This window comes from Acanthaster planci, linkage group LG18, assembly GCF_054643075.1.
Source record: "Acanthaster planci isolate LZ-2023a linkage group LG18, COTS_SCS, whole genome shotgun sequence".
Classification (NCBI taxonomy): domain Eukaryota; kingdom Metazoa; phylum Echinodermata; class Asteroidea; order Valvatida; family Acanthasteridae; genus Acanthaster; species Acanthaster planci.
This window is the reverse complement of record NC_141794.1, coordinates 11494478-11509462: the sequence shown is the minus strand read 5'-3', so window position 1 is coordinate 11509462 and position 14985 is coordinate 11494478. Positions and strand designations below refer to the sequence as shown.

At 40.5% G+C, this 14985-nt stretch overlaps 1 protein-coding gene across 1 annotated transcript; it reads right to left on the bottom strand.

Moving 5' to 3' along the window:
* Positions 1-1410: 1410 nt before the first annotated feature.
* Positions 1411-14480, bottom strand: LOC110978719 (cholesterol 24-hydroxylase-like). The gene is made up of 13 exons (XM_022233936.2): positions 14067-14480; positions 13822-13902; positions 12430-12511; positions 11672-11832; positions 11014-11152; positions 10622-10735; positions 9638-9869; positions 8460-8535; positions 7397-7481; positions 6251-6361; positions 5203-5291; positions 4610-4676; positions 1411-3898 (listed from the first exon to the last, which is right to left on the bottom strand). Exons 1-13 carry the CDS (start codon positions 14234-14236, stop codon positions 3755-3757), a joined length of 1551 nt encoding a protein of 516 aa, XP_022089628.2. The 5' UTR covers positions 14237-14480; the 3' UTR covers positions 1411-3754.
* Positions 14481-14985: the final 505 nt, after the last annotated feature.

The window sequence follows — 14985 nt, the reverse complement described above, 5'->3', positions numbered from 1 at the left end:
TTTAGGTGCTGTAAAACGAGCACTCGCACCAAACAAAATAATAGATCAATATAACCTGCAAAATAAAACAAATAATAAACAGTCATCAACATTGACAGATGGATACAAAACACAATATTAATACAACTCAGGCTAGAACTTTATCTCTTTCGATTTACTTTTAAAAACATCATCAGATCATAAGTGATCAGGAAAACATTCTGGCTTATAAAAAGTTACCGATTCTCATTAAAACAAAGTTGCAGGGACCTAGCAAATATTTTATGACCCTGTGTTTTAAAAGGAATGGAAAATCTAATAAAAACTTTTGAATTAAAAAGAAAATGGGATTTTAAACAAAAATGAATGTATCTCTATAACAGTATTTTGATATAACAGTGTTCTTTAGGCCTACATAAAGAGTTGAATTTTATTATAAATCCTAACTTTTTTTCAAAAAATGTCACCTGCATTTTGTCTATAGTGTACTTATGTCAGACTTTTGTTTTCAGCCTAGTCATGGAGGATGGCATCTATTCCTTCCTCCATGGTCTCGTATGACCAATATTGGCTTTCTTTGGGGGTGCAGACCACTTATTCAAGTGAGAATATTCGGCCAGCTCATTACCATTTAAAGTGCCCCCCAAACTATCTTTAGAAAAAGGAGATTGTTTGCCCCCCCCCTCCCAAATGGTGAGATTGTGTAAATTGTTGCCAGGATCAACTCCCTGGGTCTTTGAGCTTTCATATGAGAGCAGAATGGCTAAAAACTACTGTTGAAAAATGGTTCTAAGTGCCCGAGAAAGTTAAGGGTTGCCACTTGAAAATTAGGTGCTATCAGACTTAGGAAAAATCACTTCTTGGGGGTGATTTTGTTTTGTGGGAATAATTAAAAGTGTAATTGGTTAACCCACAAAAAAATTGAAAAGAAGTTGAAAGATTAGTGACCAGACAAGAATTTCCTTTGTGTTTCAGAAATCTCAGGGATGTTGGCGTGCATTTGACCCTGAACAGTACTGATTTGACACTTTTCAATGGGGCTTGGACTGTACCCTTGGAGGTTGCAATCTTCTGGTTTTCCAGAGTGGAAAAGTAAAGTAGGAGCCGAGCGCCCTCTTCCGTCAGAGAAATGTATAACAAAATAACTTTACAATACACGGGGACCTGAATATGTTTATGCCAAAAAAAAAAAAAAACGCGTGCCCCTAGTTGCAGTACGAAAAGTGAGCTCCGACCCAAGAGAATTTTTGAAGGAAACATTGATGAGTTCTTTTCATCGTGGGGACGATTCGTGCATAACAGCAATGCGCATGCAGACGTATACAAGGAAGCCTGTTACTATGGGACTCTTTTAGGAGTCATTGTTATGAGACGCTAGGCGCTGAGCAAACAAAAGGGAGTCAATAATAACGTGTTGAAACGTAAACAATATTATTGTGGTGTAAAAATGGATTTTATCGAGTAACGTCCGTTAATATTCTATTCAAAAAAATCAAGCAGTTAAGACACGTTTGCACACGCACTGCGTGCGTCAACGGTTCGTTTGCTGCAGGAGAAAGACCTTTTTTCTGAATAAAAGTTGGTCGTCCACCCATTTTATGACAGAAGACTCTTTGACCTCTTGAACTTCACACTTCCTTTATATACTTCATTTCACAGCAGTTGCGAATACGTGGCAGAGAAAGCAAAAACGTCACTCATTCACAAAAGGACAAACTATATGTCTCAAGGACGATAATAAAAAGACTAATTTCTGTCAATTTGCTTCATGTACAGAAGTGCTACAAATATCGCACATATATGACTTATTTCTCTTTTCTAAGTATACTTGCCTTTTTCAGTGAACTTAACAAATTTAAACTATCAAACAACCAAATATAGATTGTACACCTTAAAAGATAGGATTGACTACCATTTGGTCAAATTACATGCAAGTATGACATCAAAAAAGACCATAAAATTTGTCAGTGCTTGGAGGAGACGTCCTTCCTGTGCGCACATTAATTATAATGTCTATTTTACTGCATTATGAAAACGGTAAGTATCAAGTCAATAATTGTCTAAGTTTACCATTGTGACCTTGAACTGTAAATTTACAGATCAAATGTAAGGTTTTGGTTTAATTTGTAACATTAAAAAAGCATGTACAAGAATATTTTATAAAAAATTAAATCTCTGTAGAAATTGAGGAATTCCATTATACAATTTAAAAATACATTGTAAGCAATATTTTACAATATATAATTTATATTGGTGCATCTCTTTCCTTGACTCAAAACTGATACGCCTGTTTTCACCCGAGAAAATAATGTCAGGAAAAATTGGGGTGGCAACAGTCTGCTACCAACTACGATTTAATAAGATATGTAAAAACTTGTACATGTACTGATACTCAGAGGAATCAACACTGGGAACCAGACAAGCTGTTAGGGATACAATGCCCAAATATAGTAGAGTTTACCCCTCTCCCGTATGAGACATCCAATCACTGAATATTCAAAATATATTCGGCTATATCCAAATTCCAAGAAAGCCAGAAACAAAATGCACACATTTCTGCAAAAAGTAAAATAAGACAAACTTGAGGAAAAATAATTTTTTTAAAAACAACTCTTAGGCATATGCATTACTGGTTTACAAAAAAATGCTAAAAGTCCCAGTATAAGACTCCACCTAGCACAATCATGCCCTCTTTGGGTTTCTTCAATCTTTGCTTTTCAACTCAGCTCAAATGTACAATTCCTTAGCCGAAAGGAAAAATGAGCATCACAGTCTTATTAATGACAATTGTGATTAATTCTTGATTTGTAACCTGCGAGTATTAATGGTTAACCCTAACAGTACTCACTCCTCCAATAGGTGAAGGACTGAGGACTGTTAGGGTTAATCTTAATCTGTTTTGATGTTTATAGTTTTCATGTGCTGTTTAATTGTTTAATATGCAAGTAGTTGTTTTGAATGTAACATTTTTAAAGAGTGAATGATGATGGAATGCGGCTATCTGTAGTTTTTATATGGGCACAATAAATTGAATTTGAATTTGACTTTCTGCTGCCTTTAAGTTTACTGTTCACATATTGAAATATGTTTTATAATATTATTATGCAAACTATAAAATTGAAGTTTACCCTTTTATTTAATTGATTTTCCACTCCCTGATGATTCATTTTGAAAACGGATATTCTAATATTTGATAGAAAATTGAAATCTGAAAATTTAAAAAATCTGTACAGCCCTAAAATGTACCATTTCAGATGCAAAATACAGAACTGCCAACCTAGCCATACTCCTGCCTAGGGTCAGTCATTACCATACAATAGATTAAAAGGTATTTAAATGAGCCTTGACTTTGTTTAAAATTTTAATCTATCGTGTGGTAATGCCCGACCTCAGGAAGGAGTACGGCTAGGTTGGCAAGTCTGAAACAGAATGAGTGAAAGAATGGCCTTAAGTCTCATTTTGTGGGATCCTGTCATTAATGTCTGAAAAGGAATCATCTTCTGGAGAAATTCCATTCAAATCTATCATTTCAGGATTAATAACTCTGGACCCGAGTGAGGCCAGAGCATGAGGCAGATACAGATTTTGGAAAATGGTTGTAGTAATTAACATTCTGGAAAACCTCCTTCCTTCCGTCCCTCTTCGAACCACACCCACAAGCCACACCCACAAGCTTACCTCCATCACGTCATCTAAGCCACATTACCTTCGCCTATCTGACACACTTAAAGTTTCCACCCCCCACACCAGAGCCACGCCCTCACTCTCCTCCCACCTAGTTAATCTTTGGTTTGAGTGTGACCTTGCAGCCATCTGTTGGACGCAGGGTTCCGTGAGTGACCATATCAAAAGACTGATCCGGTACCAGACTAAAGTCAAAACTGGTCAGGAGTTTGCACAGAAGTACTTTCGCTTCAATCTGTGGTAAAGGAGACAAAAGAGAATTACATAATGGATTGACAACATTACATAATGGATTGACAACATCACATAATGGATTGACAACATCACATAATGGATTGACATTACATAATGGATTGACAACGTTACATAATGGATTGACAACATTACATAATGGATTGACAACTTCACTTAATGGATTGAGAACTTTACATAATGGATTGAGAACTTCACATAATGGATTGACAACTTCACATAATGGATTGACAACTTCACATAATGGTTTGACAACTTCACATAATGGTTTGACAACTTCACATAATGGATTGACAACTTCACATAAAGGTTTGACATCATCACATAATAGATTGAGGACACGATCAAACTACTTTCACAGAGTAATATCATATTTTGGTACATTTGGCATTCCATACAAAATGACAAAGGGCCAGTGAGAGTTCGGCTTTCTATCATGAATATACATGAGAGGCATGGTAAGGTCAAGTATTGTGTGGCACACCACTGTGTTTCAATACTTTGCATCAGTGCTTACCTGGGTAAATTCGGCCCTAAAAACCAGTAAATTCAAGCACTTCTGTTTTAAAGAAAATTCTACGAGTATTTGCCTTGTTGCAACTATGATGCAACGACATTCCGTAGACTCTGTCCTTAACTCCGTATAATCTTCAGGGGAAGAATTTGGCAATTTTCATAACAAGTAACATCTTACCATCGCAAAATTCTTGCCAATGCACATTCTGGGGCCCAGGGAAAAGGGCAGAAAGGAGAAGAGAATGCTGTAGAAAGGAAGAAACAGATTGAACACTTTGAAAAGGAAGTCACACTTGTCACAGCCACATGTAACTCCAGTTTGATAACTACTGACATGTTTGTGACTCGCACTGTGCAGACGAGTAAGAAGTTGCAAGAGCCACTGTCTGAGTTCCAGTTGCCTTGGAAAGAGCAAACTCATCAAAGTGAGCTCTTTATTTTGATGTACATGTATCACTGAGTTTGGCGTTCTTATGAAAGTGAACATAATGTGGGTGAAAGACATTGAAGGTTTCATATTGATTTACAATGTGTAAGATTCTTTCAAAGGTCTGCATTTAAATTTGCTCTGGCGAATTGTGACTCATTTTCAAAGAGCAGGTCACATTTTGGTAGAAAACGTGTCCCTGCACAGACGGATTAGGAAATGCTTTTCTCATTTTCGGGGCCAGAAAAGTGAAAGCTGGCGATATGAGCAGGTGAACACTTGTTTTTGATTGGCTGCCTGCCACTTGTCTGATTGATGCAAACAGAGGGCACTCTAACACTCACTGTTCGTCTTGGTGCATGAAGCGGTCTGGGTCATACTGCAAGGCATCTGTGTAATGTTCCTCCAAGCGGCTGATGGCATATATGGAAATCTGTGGTGAAAAACCAATATTTTGATCCAAGCCATAGGGAATTTTTTTAATAGAAGATACTCGACCCAAACATATTCTTTCTCACCGCAGCTCACAGGATCAGAATTTTTTTTAGACAGAGCATCTGGTAAACATCCCAGAAGAGGGTGACATATCCCCAACGGCGGGACTTGTGAAGGGATGTGTGAAAGAACTTGTGATGGATTCGAATACAACACTAGTGCATGCTAGCTCTGACGTTTTCTTGTACTTCTTGCCAGTTATCAAAGTTCTAAAGGATTGCCTACCATGGAAACCTAAATACATTACTCTTCATGGTGCCACGGACTTCGCTGGTGACAATGGCAGATGTACATGTACGTTAGGTCAAATGAGTCCTTAATGGCAGATATAAGTCAGGTCAAATGAGTCCTTAATGGCAGATGTACGTCAGGTCAAATGAGTCCTTACTGGCAGATGTACGTCAGGTCAAATGAGTCCTTACTGGCAGATGTACGTCAGGTCAAATGAGTCCTTAATGGCAGATGTACGTCAGGTCAAATGAGTCCTTACTGGCAGATGTACGTCAGGTCAAATGAGTCCTTAATGGCAGATGTACGTCAGATCAAATGAGTCCTTAATGGCAGATGTACGTTAGGTCAAATGAGTCCTTACTGGCAGATGTACGTCAGGTCAAATGAGTCCTTACTGGCAGATGTACGTCAGGTCAAATGAGTCCTTACTGGCAGATGTACGTCAGGTCAAATGAGTCCTTACTGGCAGATGTACGTCAGGTCAAATGAGTCCTTACTGGCAGATGTACGTCAGGTCAAATGAGTCCTTACTGGCAGATGTACGTCAGGTCAAATGAGTCCTGGGGCGTGCTCTGTAGGGCAGGGGAGGACAAGACAACACTTCCTTTCTAATTTCATGGGACAAAATTGGCACTTCTGAGACAACTCTCGGTGTAAATCTCGTACCAGTACGGATGTTTCTGCCGGTATCCGGACATTGTTTAGGTAGACCTCTTCCACTGTCTGGCGAAGGGTCCCCCCCGCTGGTGGGTACAAACGCAGGGTCTCCTTCAGAACCTACAAGAAGCAGAAAACGATGCCCGACAAGGTTGAAAGGTAAAGGCAGTGACATTCTTGAATACAGGAACAATAAAGCACACTGTGTGGTCTAATCCATGAAATAAAAAATTAAACCAAGTGTTAAAGATATCTTCTCCAACTTTTTTAGTTTGCATACAAATGTTTTGACATATCGCTTACTTTTAAATCCTTACAAAAGTGACCATTATGTTCATTTGCTAAAGAATTGTTTTGACCGCTGAAAAAGGTAGTTTCACAGCTTATTTTGCAGGGCTGGGCGTGGTTTTCAAAACGACTTGTGAGAGCTCACATTATCGTCAGGTTGAAGAGAAATCTTCAAGTATCTCAGCGTGAATCACAAAGGTGGTAGCATATAGAGGCTTTGAGTGGCAGCCATCTTGCAGGGCACTTCTTCTGCTTCACAGGGAATCCTCCTTTGTGCATACCCATTGTAACAAAAGCACAGACCTGCAAGATGGCAGCCATGCAAACCCTCTATAGATGTCAGTGTACAGCAATAGTGTTTTTCCAGTCTGAATGCAAAAGGCATGGTGTTGTATAAATGCCACGTGGGCCCCGTTTTCAAATCTCAGCCCTGTCGCCATCTTCGGCATCGCCCTCAGCACTAAAATCAGTTTCTTAACGCTAAGCATTGGAACCAAATGACAATGCTCAAAGCCTCGGCCTCGCCATCAGCCCACTGGACATTTCCCTGTCAGAAAAACAGAGCAGTATGGATATCTAGGCCGTTTTCCAATACTCAACTTCAGCTCCGTCTCAGGCTTGATCTGTTTTTTTACCAGCTGACTTTGAAGCTGTAAGCGCAGTAATTAGTCTAATAGTGCCACAAAACATCAAATAAGATGCAAGAGAGCAAAAACTTACAGTTTGATTTAAACTTACAATTTGATTTAAATGCTTCGGGCCCACAATCGGGGATTGATTTCGGGGACGAAGCCTGAGACAGAGACGAAGTTGAGTATTGGAAAATGGCCCTAGAGAGATTTAAAGCCGACGGAAATCAGATCGTACTGCAGTCATGTATTCCAACTTGGGCAAGTCTTCAAATGCAACGTCGGTCTTGTCCCCGATCACACTCTCCACCTCATTCTTCAATCTGGAGTATTCAAAAGAATCGTGTTCGTTGAAATGACAGCACCCGACCATTCACATAGAAGTCTTTACAATTAGGAAAACCAATATCAAAAATACATGTACAAATAAATTGTTAAAAGCTGTCTGCTTTGGAAATAAAATGCACCGTTCACTGTTCAAATACGGATCTTAATGTGCTGAATTCAAATATCATAAGTAAACTGCTGAATTAGCTACTCTCTCCAAGATATGCATTTTTATGTTTTACCCACAATGCACTGTTCTGGTGTATGGTGTGCAAAGAAGACCATTTTTCATTCATGAATTGTACTCCCACATACATGCACACATGTGTGGAGATACAGACACCATGCCGGGTCTTCAAAACTCGAGCCAGTCAACAAATTTTAAGTATCATGTCCATTCTCAATGACTCCAAATCGGTCAAGTCTGACTTCATTTGTTTCAGGCACATTTTGGATGCAAATATGAGCTTCAAATGTTGCTTTCAGGGATGAGATTGGAGGAAAGTGAAATATCCGTGAAACTGTTACTCAAGGTTTTCAGGGTTCCAGCGCAGGGTAGGGTCCGTGGTGTAGGTTAAATATTGTCCGACGACGCCTCTTAAAATACCAATAATCAACTTTTATACATAAAATGCACCTTAAAGGTAAACTCAAGATGTTGCAGATTTTAAATGAAACTGTTTGAAAAAATCCTGAAATCAGCAAAATCCTGTGGAAAACAAAAAATCCCTGAATCAGGAAAAATCCTGACACATTTCGCCCCTGAACTTTTTGGGCCCATATCCGAGATATCAGTGAGGGGCATCGGGGCTTAGCTGAGTTACTTAGAACACTCCAAGAATGTGAATCATTTCAGACGTTCCAAATTTCCTGCTTTGAAATCTGCCTGAAGCAAAACTACAAAGAGAATAGCAGTTCGGTTCTGATGAAGATTAAAATGACAGCGGATGGAAAATCCTTAGATCTGTATTCACCTGTAAAGGACTTCTGGCTGTTTGCCAAGGAGCTCCAGGAAACAGCTCGTCAGGAGATTGGCGGTGGTCTCTTGACCTATGACATATTCACAATAGACACTGCGGAATTTATGCAGAAATTGAATTCCTAAGCACTTAAGTCGTTCCAAACAGAGACCTGCTGAGTGTTGCAAATCCTAATATTGTCTTCATGCTGGCTTGAGGTTTCACTTTTGAGAATTTAGTCTCAAGTTGAGAACCCCTGCTTAATGTTGTTCCACTCTCGGCTCACAACTGCCTCGGGACGACGAGACAAGTTGGGGACAGAGTTGAAGGCTAAAATTTGGGATGAGGCTTTTGGTGCTGAGTGCAGACTGATGACTGAGTTTTGCTTTGAACCATTTTTCACACTTTAACCCTGAAAAAAGATGCAATTTTGTCTTCTCAGAGTTGACAGTAGAGATGAAAGTGCTAAGCACTTTCACATTTCAACTGCAACTTATTGCTTACTTCAATGAATAGTATATCTTAGTACACTGAGTTTTATCCAAATCTGGGAATTCTGCAATCGCGGTGCTAGCATGGCACACTATCATACCCATGTACATGTTAGCACTTTTTTCTTTAAAAAATGTTCCCTATCAGCTAGCACCCCACGAGGCTTAATGCTTCAAATGCAAGTACAGTTGCATGAAGAAAGTTCCTCTAGACTCCTGCTTGGTGGAAGATTTTGGAGGATTCGGTCAGGTTCCGAGCAAAATTGCTTTTTAAAAGGTGTCAAATAAAAAAAAAGTTTTGTTTTATTCTATTACCCGGTGAATCATAGTTTTAATTTTAGGGTATATTAAAATCTTCCAACAAATGCTGGCTTCTCACTGGATACATCAGTAGTCAAGCCCTGGAGTTTCAACCTGTTGGGCATGTAATAAGCGTGCTTGATCACCACACTTCACAATTGAATTGTTTGCTAGCACGTACGTTCGTGACCGCCACGCATCTGACAATAAACAATTTCCTAATCACTCACTGGTTCCCTAAGAAAGCCTTGGGATAAAATGAAGACAAGATTATCGAGATGTTTGTACGAGCAAGAGTGCCGGTCCACTTGCTGAGTCGTTAGAGGGCGCTCTTTGCACGATCCACTATCAAGCACAAGTGTTTGGGGGACAAGACTATTTCGGGCATATCCCTTTTCGTACCAGCAACAAAGAAGGTCACAAAGTCGTCCACCATGTTCTGCATGCTGTAGTAGTTGTGACTCAGCTGTCCCGTCGCGTTGATGATGTACGTCAACGTATCTGCTGGCACCTCCTCACCCCGCTGGATGGCCGCCAGTCGCTCGCGGATGCACTTCTCGCCGAAGCTTCGCAGGAGCTTGCAGCAATCGTGAATCTGTTTTCGTCTCTCCCGGTGAGCTTTCAGGGGGCTGTACTGTAAACAGACCCAAACAATAACACCATTTTCCACAAAGTTGTTCCGAAAGATGACCTCTGTGTATTTGTTAAAAGCAAGAAATCTTCAGGTTTGCTTTTTCTTCATATTTATCAATGAGGCGGCTACATGTACGACTGCACCGAGACCAGCCAGTTATAAATCTGTCCCGATACAAAAATCAATGTCTATTTTGATGTTAAATCTGACAAGTACATTTGGTTACATGGATATGGGTCATTCCCGAAATTAGGGGTCCAAAAGTGTGACATTTTTGTGTCCCCGTTACATCTGACCTTTGTTATTTGACATGGAAATATCACCGGAATGGATTTCAAACTATTACTATTTGTTTGGCAGGTAATTTGCATTAATTCATCACTCTTGGAAATTAGAAAATGTGTTCTGAACTTACAAAATCATATGTCAGATGTGACAGGGACACCAAAAAAAATGGACCCCTAATTTCTGGAATTACCCATATCCATTTTAGACTATAAAAAGGAAAATCAAACTTTCAGTAAAGGAAAGGAAACAAACATGATAAAAGGCTTTTCATTCCTAGTGATGACAACTCTCACACATGTACAAATCAATAACCAATTTGTTTTTTGGAGGGGAAAGAGGATGGGGCCGGTGCAATGAGGGATGAGCTTAAGAAAACTTTATCTTCACCTCAAAAACCACACGGAAAAATAGGTTTATTTTCTCTGAACTGCCCGGGAGTGATAGGGTTCGTTTACAAATGCTACCTCGAGCCATGGCGCTCTGTTCAAGGACCCCAGGGCGTCCAGAGTCACCCGGACGGCATCAGTGAATGGCGACAGTCCATCCACCATGATGTCCAGCTCACAGCTGAAGGATACCTGAGAGGGAAAACAAGGCAACAATGGCACAAGGCCAGTTCAATGTGGAGTGCCGAAGTGGGGAGTATGCCCATTATGCCTATTCATTTCTTGACTTGTTTGTGCTATTACGATATCTGCTCGGACTTTTGAGGCACTCAAAGTGGGAACAGGGAGTCAGGTTGGTGTAGTGGCTCTTTCCATGCCTCCAACCTCTTTGGTCGATTCCCAAGGAATTACGGTCTGTTAATCTGCAGAATTCTTGGTAGAATGGTTTCCACAGAATTGAGCCTGGCTACCTTGGCAATGACATCCAGCGTGACCTTGTTGAGTTCATCCAGCATGGTGACCTCGGCGACTCCATCAGCTTTGCCGAGAAGTCGTTTGATCATCAGGTCGGAACTGCGGTTAAACTGCGACATCGACTGCTTGAGATATCTGTGACCAACAAATGGCCAAGTAAGGTCATCTCGCAAAAATGGCTCGCGCTCTCAAAACCTTTCCTTTGGCATGACCTTAACACAGCATTTGTCATCTTTTTTTGAGGAGAATATTTGAAAAGTCTCAATGAAGCAAAAGATAAATCCATTTTTACACTTTATTGAAGATAAGAAGCTTTTACAAAGACAGAGAATCTATTGCTTTGTATCAACACAAAGATTTGTTGCATCGAATTTCTTCAGTTTTAATTGTAAAAATAGTTGTCCCAATCACCACTGTTCTCAGAAATGCGGTCATCTTCATCAATGTCAAGCTGGTTACATTTGTCACTGACAGTCATCGTCATCGCTCTGAGTATCACTGTAATTGCATGACTGGTGGAAGCAGTTGTCACTTTTTGTCCTCATCGATTTAATACTGTTAACATTGCTGCTAGTCCAAGTATTATCAGGGGAGGGGTTTGAGAGTAGGGGGGGTTGGGTGCCTGGGAGGTGTTAACCCAGGACATGTACTCACCTCCGGTGAAATGCTGGATCGATGATAGCTCGTCTGATCGACCATACGCCATGATCTCTCTCGCTGACCAAACCAGTCCCCATGAAACGCTCACCAACGAGCATCTTCAACCTCGTGTAACTTATCCGGTCTTTTGGGTGCTTGGCCTGAATGACAAACTCCTAGCCAGGAAAACAAGATGGGATTGAGATTCCACTTAAATCACAGCTAACAGAGATGAGATTGGGACAAAATAAAATTTAGAAAATGTTGAGAAGCATAGTTGTTACTAATGTATGATAATGCCACTCTGCACTCTTTCTAATGATCAACAAGACAAGAGTTTTACTGTTGTCTTTGTGAGGTGGTTCTTGTTGAGTTTTGAAAAGGCCAGAACTTCACTATGCCGAGCACTGATGTTGGAGTGGGGGTGTTTTTCGCACATCCTTGTCTGCATCAAGGTTTGAATCCTGTCTGGATCAGCATGGCGATTGGGTTCAACCCCTACCCAATTCCATGGGTGTTTCTTTATAATCTTCTTCGACGTCACTCTAAATTAATCATAGCGTTAAATGCGCTGTTGAATGAACATGACATGAAATGAGCAACTTCGGTATTCAAACAGCACATGCCCAGTACGAGGCTGCTATTTGATAACAGCGGCATGCAGCACGCGCTTTGTTCCCGGAAGACTTTGGCTTTCTGAAATATCGAACTCACAGAAATAACACAAAATATGCAGTTCAAGTGATAACGGAACCAAATACGACTGATGCTACCTTGACGCCTTCTGGGCTACACACCACCACCAGGACGCGTGTGAAGAAAAACAGCACGAATATCGGTCCATATTCCTGACACCTGAAGAGGACGCAGACAAAATGCAAACTCCTCAACTAATTTTTCTGCCAAAAAGCACTTCGGGGGACAGACCCATCTCACAGGATGACATCTTCGTAGGAAAATTATTCCACACCATCAGGCGCTCGAGTGTTGATCCAAGCATCTTCGAAATGTGGGGCAGCCAATGCGTGCCACAAATATTTGACGTCCAAAATATTGATGCACTCGGAAATCTGTTCCTAGTGATGTCACCTGAGAGAGAACTATCATTGAAGTTTTACCGAATGATGTTTTTGTGTGTGTGAGGAAATTTGACGCCCAAGCCTAATATACCAGATCTTTCAATATCCACTCGGTTTGGGACATTTGGTAGGACTTAGGAAGATGTACGAGCTTGGCCCGTCACCATGGTTACCCTTGAAAGTTGAAGCATGAGGAATGTGGCATTGGTTTCCTGTACAACGGAGTATCTTGCAGGATTTGAGAGTTCCCATATCTAATTAAATGCCATTTCCCACACTCTTAATACATGTACTATGAAATCTCTAAAAGTGTACAGATAGATGATATGAACAAAAATACATGTAAAAAATTTAAAAGTCTTTTTTGATGCGATAAATGGAGCCATGTTTGCGCAGGAACACAACCTGTAATGTTCAGACAAATGGAAAATCGAACAAAGTAGCAAGCAGTAGGGTCAAAAGTTCTGCATTCGGAAATCTTCCTAACTAAAACGAATATGGATATTAAACAATAGGCCTTCATAAAAATTTATTAATTTATCTCACAGGACAATTCAACCTAGTCAGAGTGACAAGGTTTCTAGAAATGGCTTTTTAAAAAAACTTGAACAAGGTTGGGGAAATAGGTCTCTACTCACCTGATCTTGTACAAATGTAAAAAAAATGCCAACTGTCGAGTCAAACTACATGTAGGTTCAACTAGCCTCCATCAAAGTCAAATGAATCTAGAACACAAGGGCATTCTAAGAAAGATCTACAGACAAGGGCTGTGCAAGTCATTACACCACAGAGTAAATTATGTTAGTCAACGGGTCATCAAAACATGGAATAGCCCACCTGACAGTGCAGTATATGCCAAATCTATCAATAATTGGACTGCTTCATGATGGGTACAGCCATAGCCTATCACTTTTGCCCATCAACCCTTAAGTAGAAAGTATAAACACATGTACCTTTGTTCCATTTTTCCATATATGTTCAAAAGGATCTATCTGGGCATAAAATCTAGCAACATATTGTGTAAAGTATCCATCTTGGCTCCATAAAAACGGTCATACTCAAAGCAATAAGCCTCTATAAAGTTACCACTGCACAAGAAGATCTCCAAATATGAGCTTTCCAGAGCGGACACCTTCGGCAACATTCATGACATGGCCGCTGTAGAAGCTATAGACAAAAATAAATGGAAGCAGCTGGTATTAAAGTCTAGTCAGTAAGTGAAGTGTCATGACTGAGATCATAATAAATATGTAGGCCTAGGCCTAATGCAAGCCAAGCAACAATGGTCACTGATCTATCTTTTGATAAAGCTGCCTGAACGAAAAGCTTACTGAGCCACCTTCGGGCCCGGCAGATGCCGATATTTGTTGTAAACTCTGTACATATACACCGTCCATGCGACCACGAACACGAGACAGGTGCCGAAGATGACGGCGACAGTCAGGCCCAGGACACGTAGAATGTACGGTGCGCAAGCAGAGAGCAGCTGCAGAGCTGTCATCTTGATCGAGAGAAAGCTTCAAGAAATTCGGCAGTTCAGCTGAAAAAGGGTGTGTCTCGGGAGGCTCTGTCAGGGTCAGTAATTGCAGAATACCCCGCCAACTCTAAAAAACGACCCTGGAATGACTGGTTACTGGGAAGAAGGTGAAAATCCCATGAGAAGAGTGTGACACTTTGACCTGTACCTGGCTACATAACAAGTGTCACTGCATACGAGACCCGTCCTGTGTTGACTGGCCTGTTATCAGTATCTTATTCGTTCTTGACGTCATCACAATTAATTTGGCCTTGTAGACGTGGACCCGTTTCATTTCGATCGGGGGGGGGGCTTCTTTCAGAAACCTGTACAAATAAAGGTGCAGGAGGGATATCTGCATTACTTTTGTTCGACTTAAAATTTGCCACCTTCAACCAGGGAGGAAGGAACATACAACTTATCATCAGATGTGGAAAACCCCGATCTGTGGGAATATAAATCAAATTATAAATCTGTCAAATCATAATTTGCCAGAAGTGTGATGTCCACAGGTGGAAAATAAAGTTTGAAGTATGAACTCAAACTTTTGTGAAGTACACTGTACTGTACTTTTTTCTCAACTCTTCCATCGAAAGTTTTCCTCCATACATTGAGCTACTCTGGCTATGAATTCGGCAATCGACTGGAGTGAGCTCAAACATTCGCCAAGAAAATCTGTTTTTCCTATGGAACCGCAGGCTGCAAGTGGTCTAAGACTACAAAACCATTGTTAA

What these genes read in the sequence shown, in the direction of transcription:
- LOC110978719 (XM_022233936.2), bottom strand. Translation starts at nt 14,236, where the DNA reads ATGACAGCTCTGCAGCTGCTCTCTGCTTGCGCACCGTACATTCTACGT. An exon ending in GGAGATCTTCTTGTGCAGTG is followed by an intron (nt 12,512 to 13,821) that starts GTAACTTTATAG and finishes CGTCCTCTTCAG; the next exon opens with GTGTCAGGAATATGGACCGA. An exon ending in CGGCAGAAACATCCGTACTG is followed by an intron (nt 5,292 to 6,250) that starts GTACGAGATTTA and finishes TTTTCACCACAG; the next exon opens with ATTTCCATATATGCCATCAG.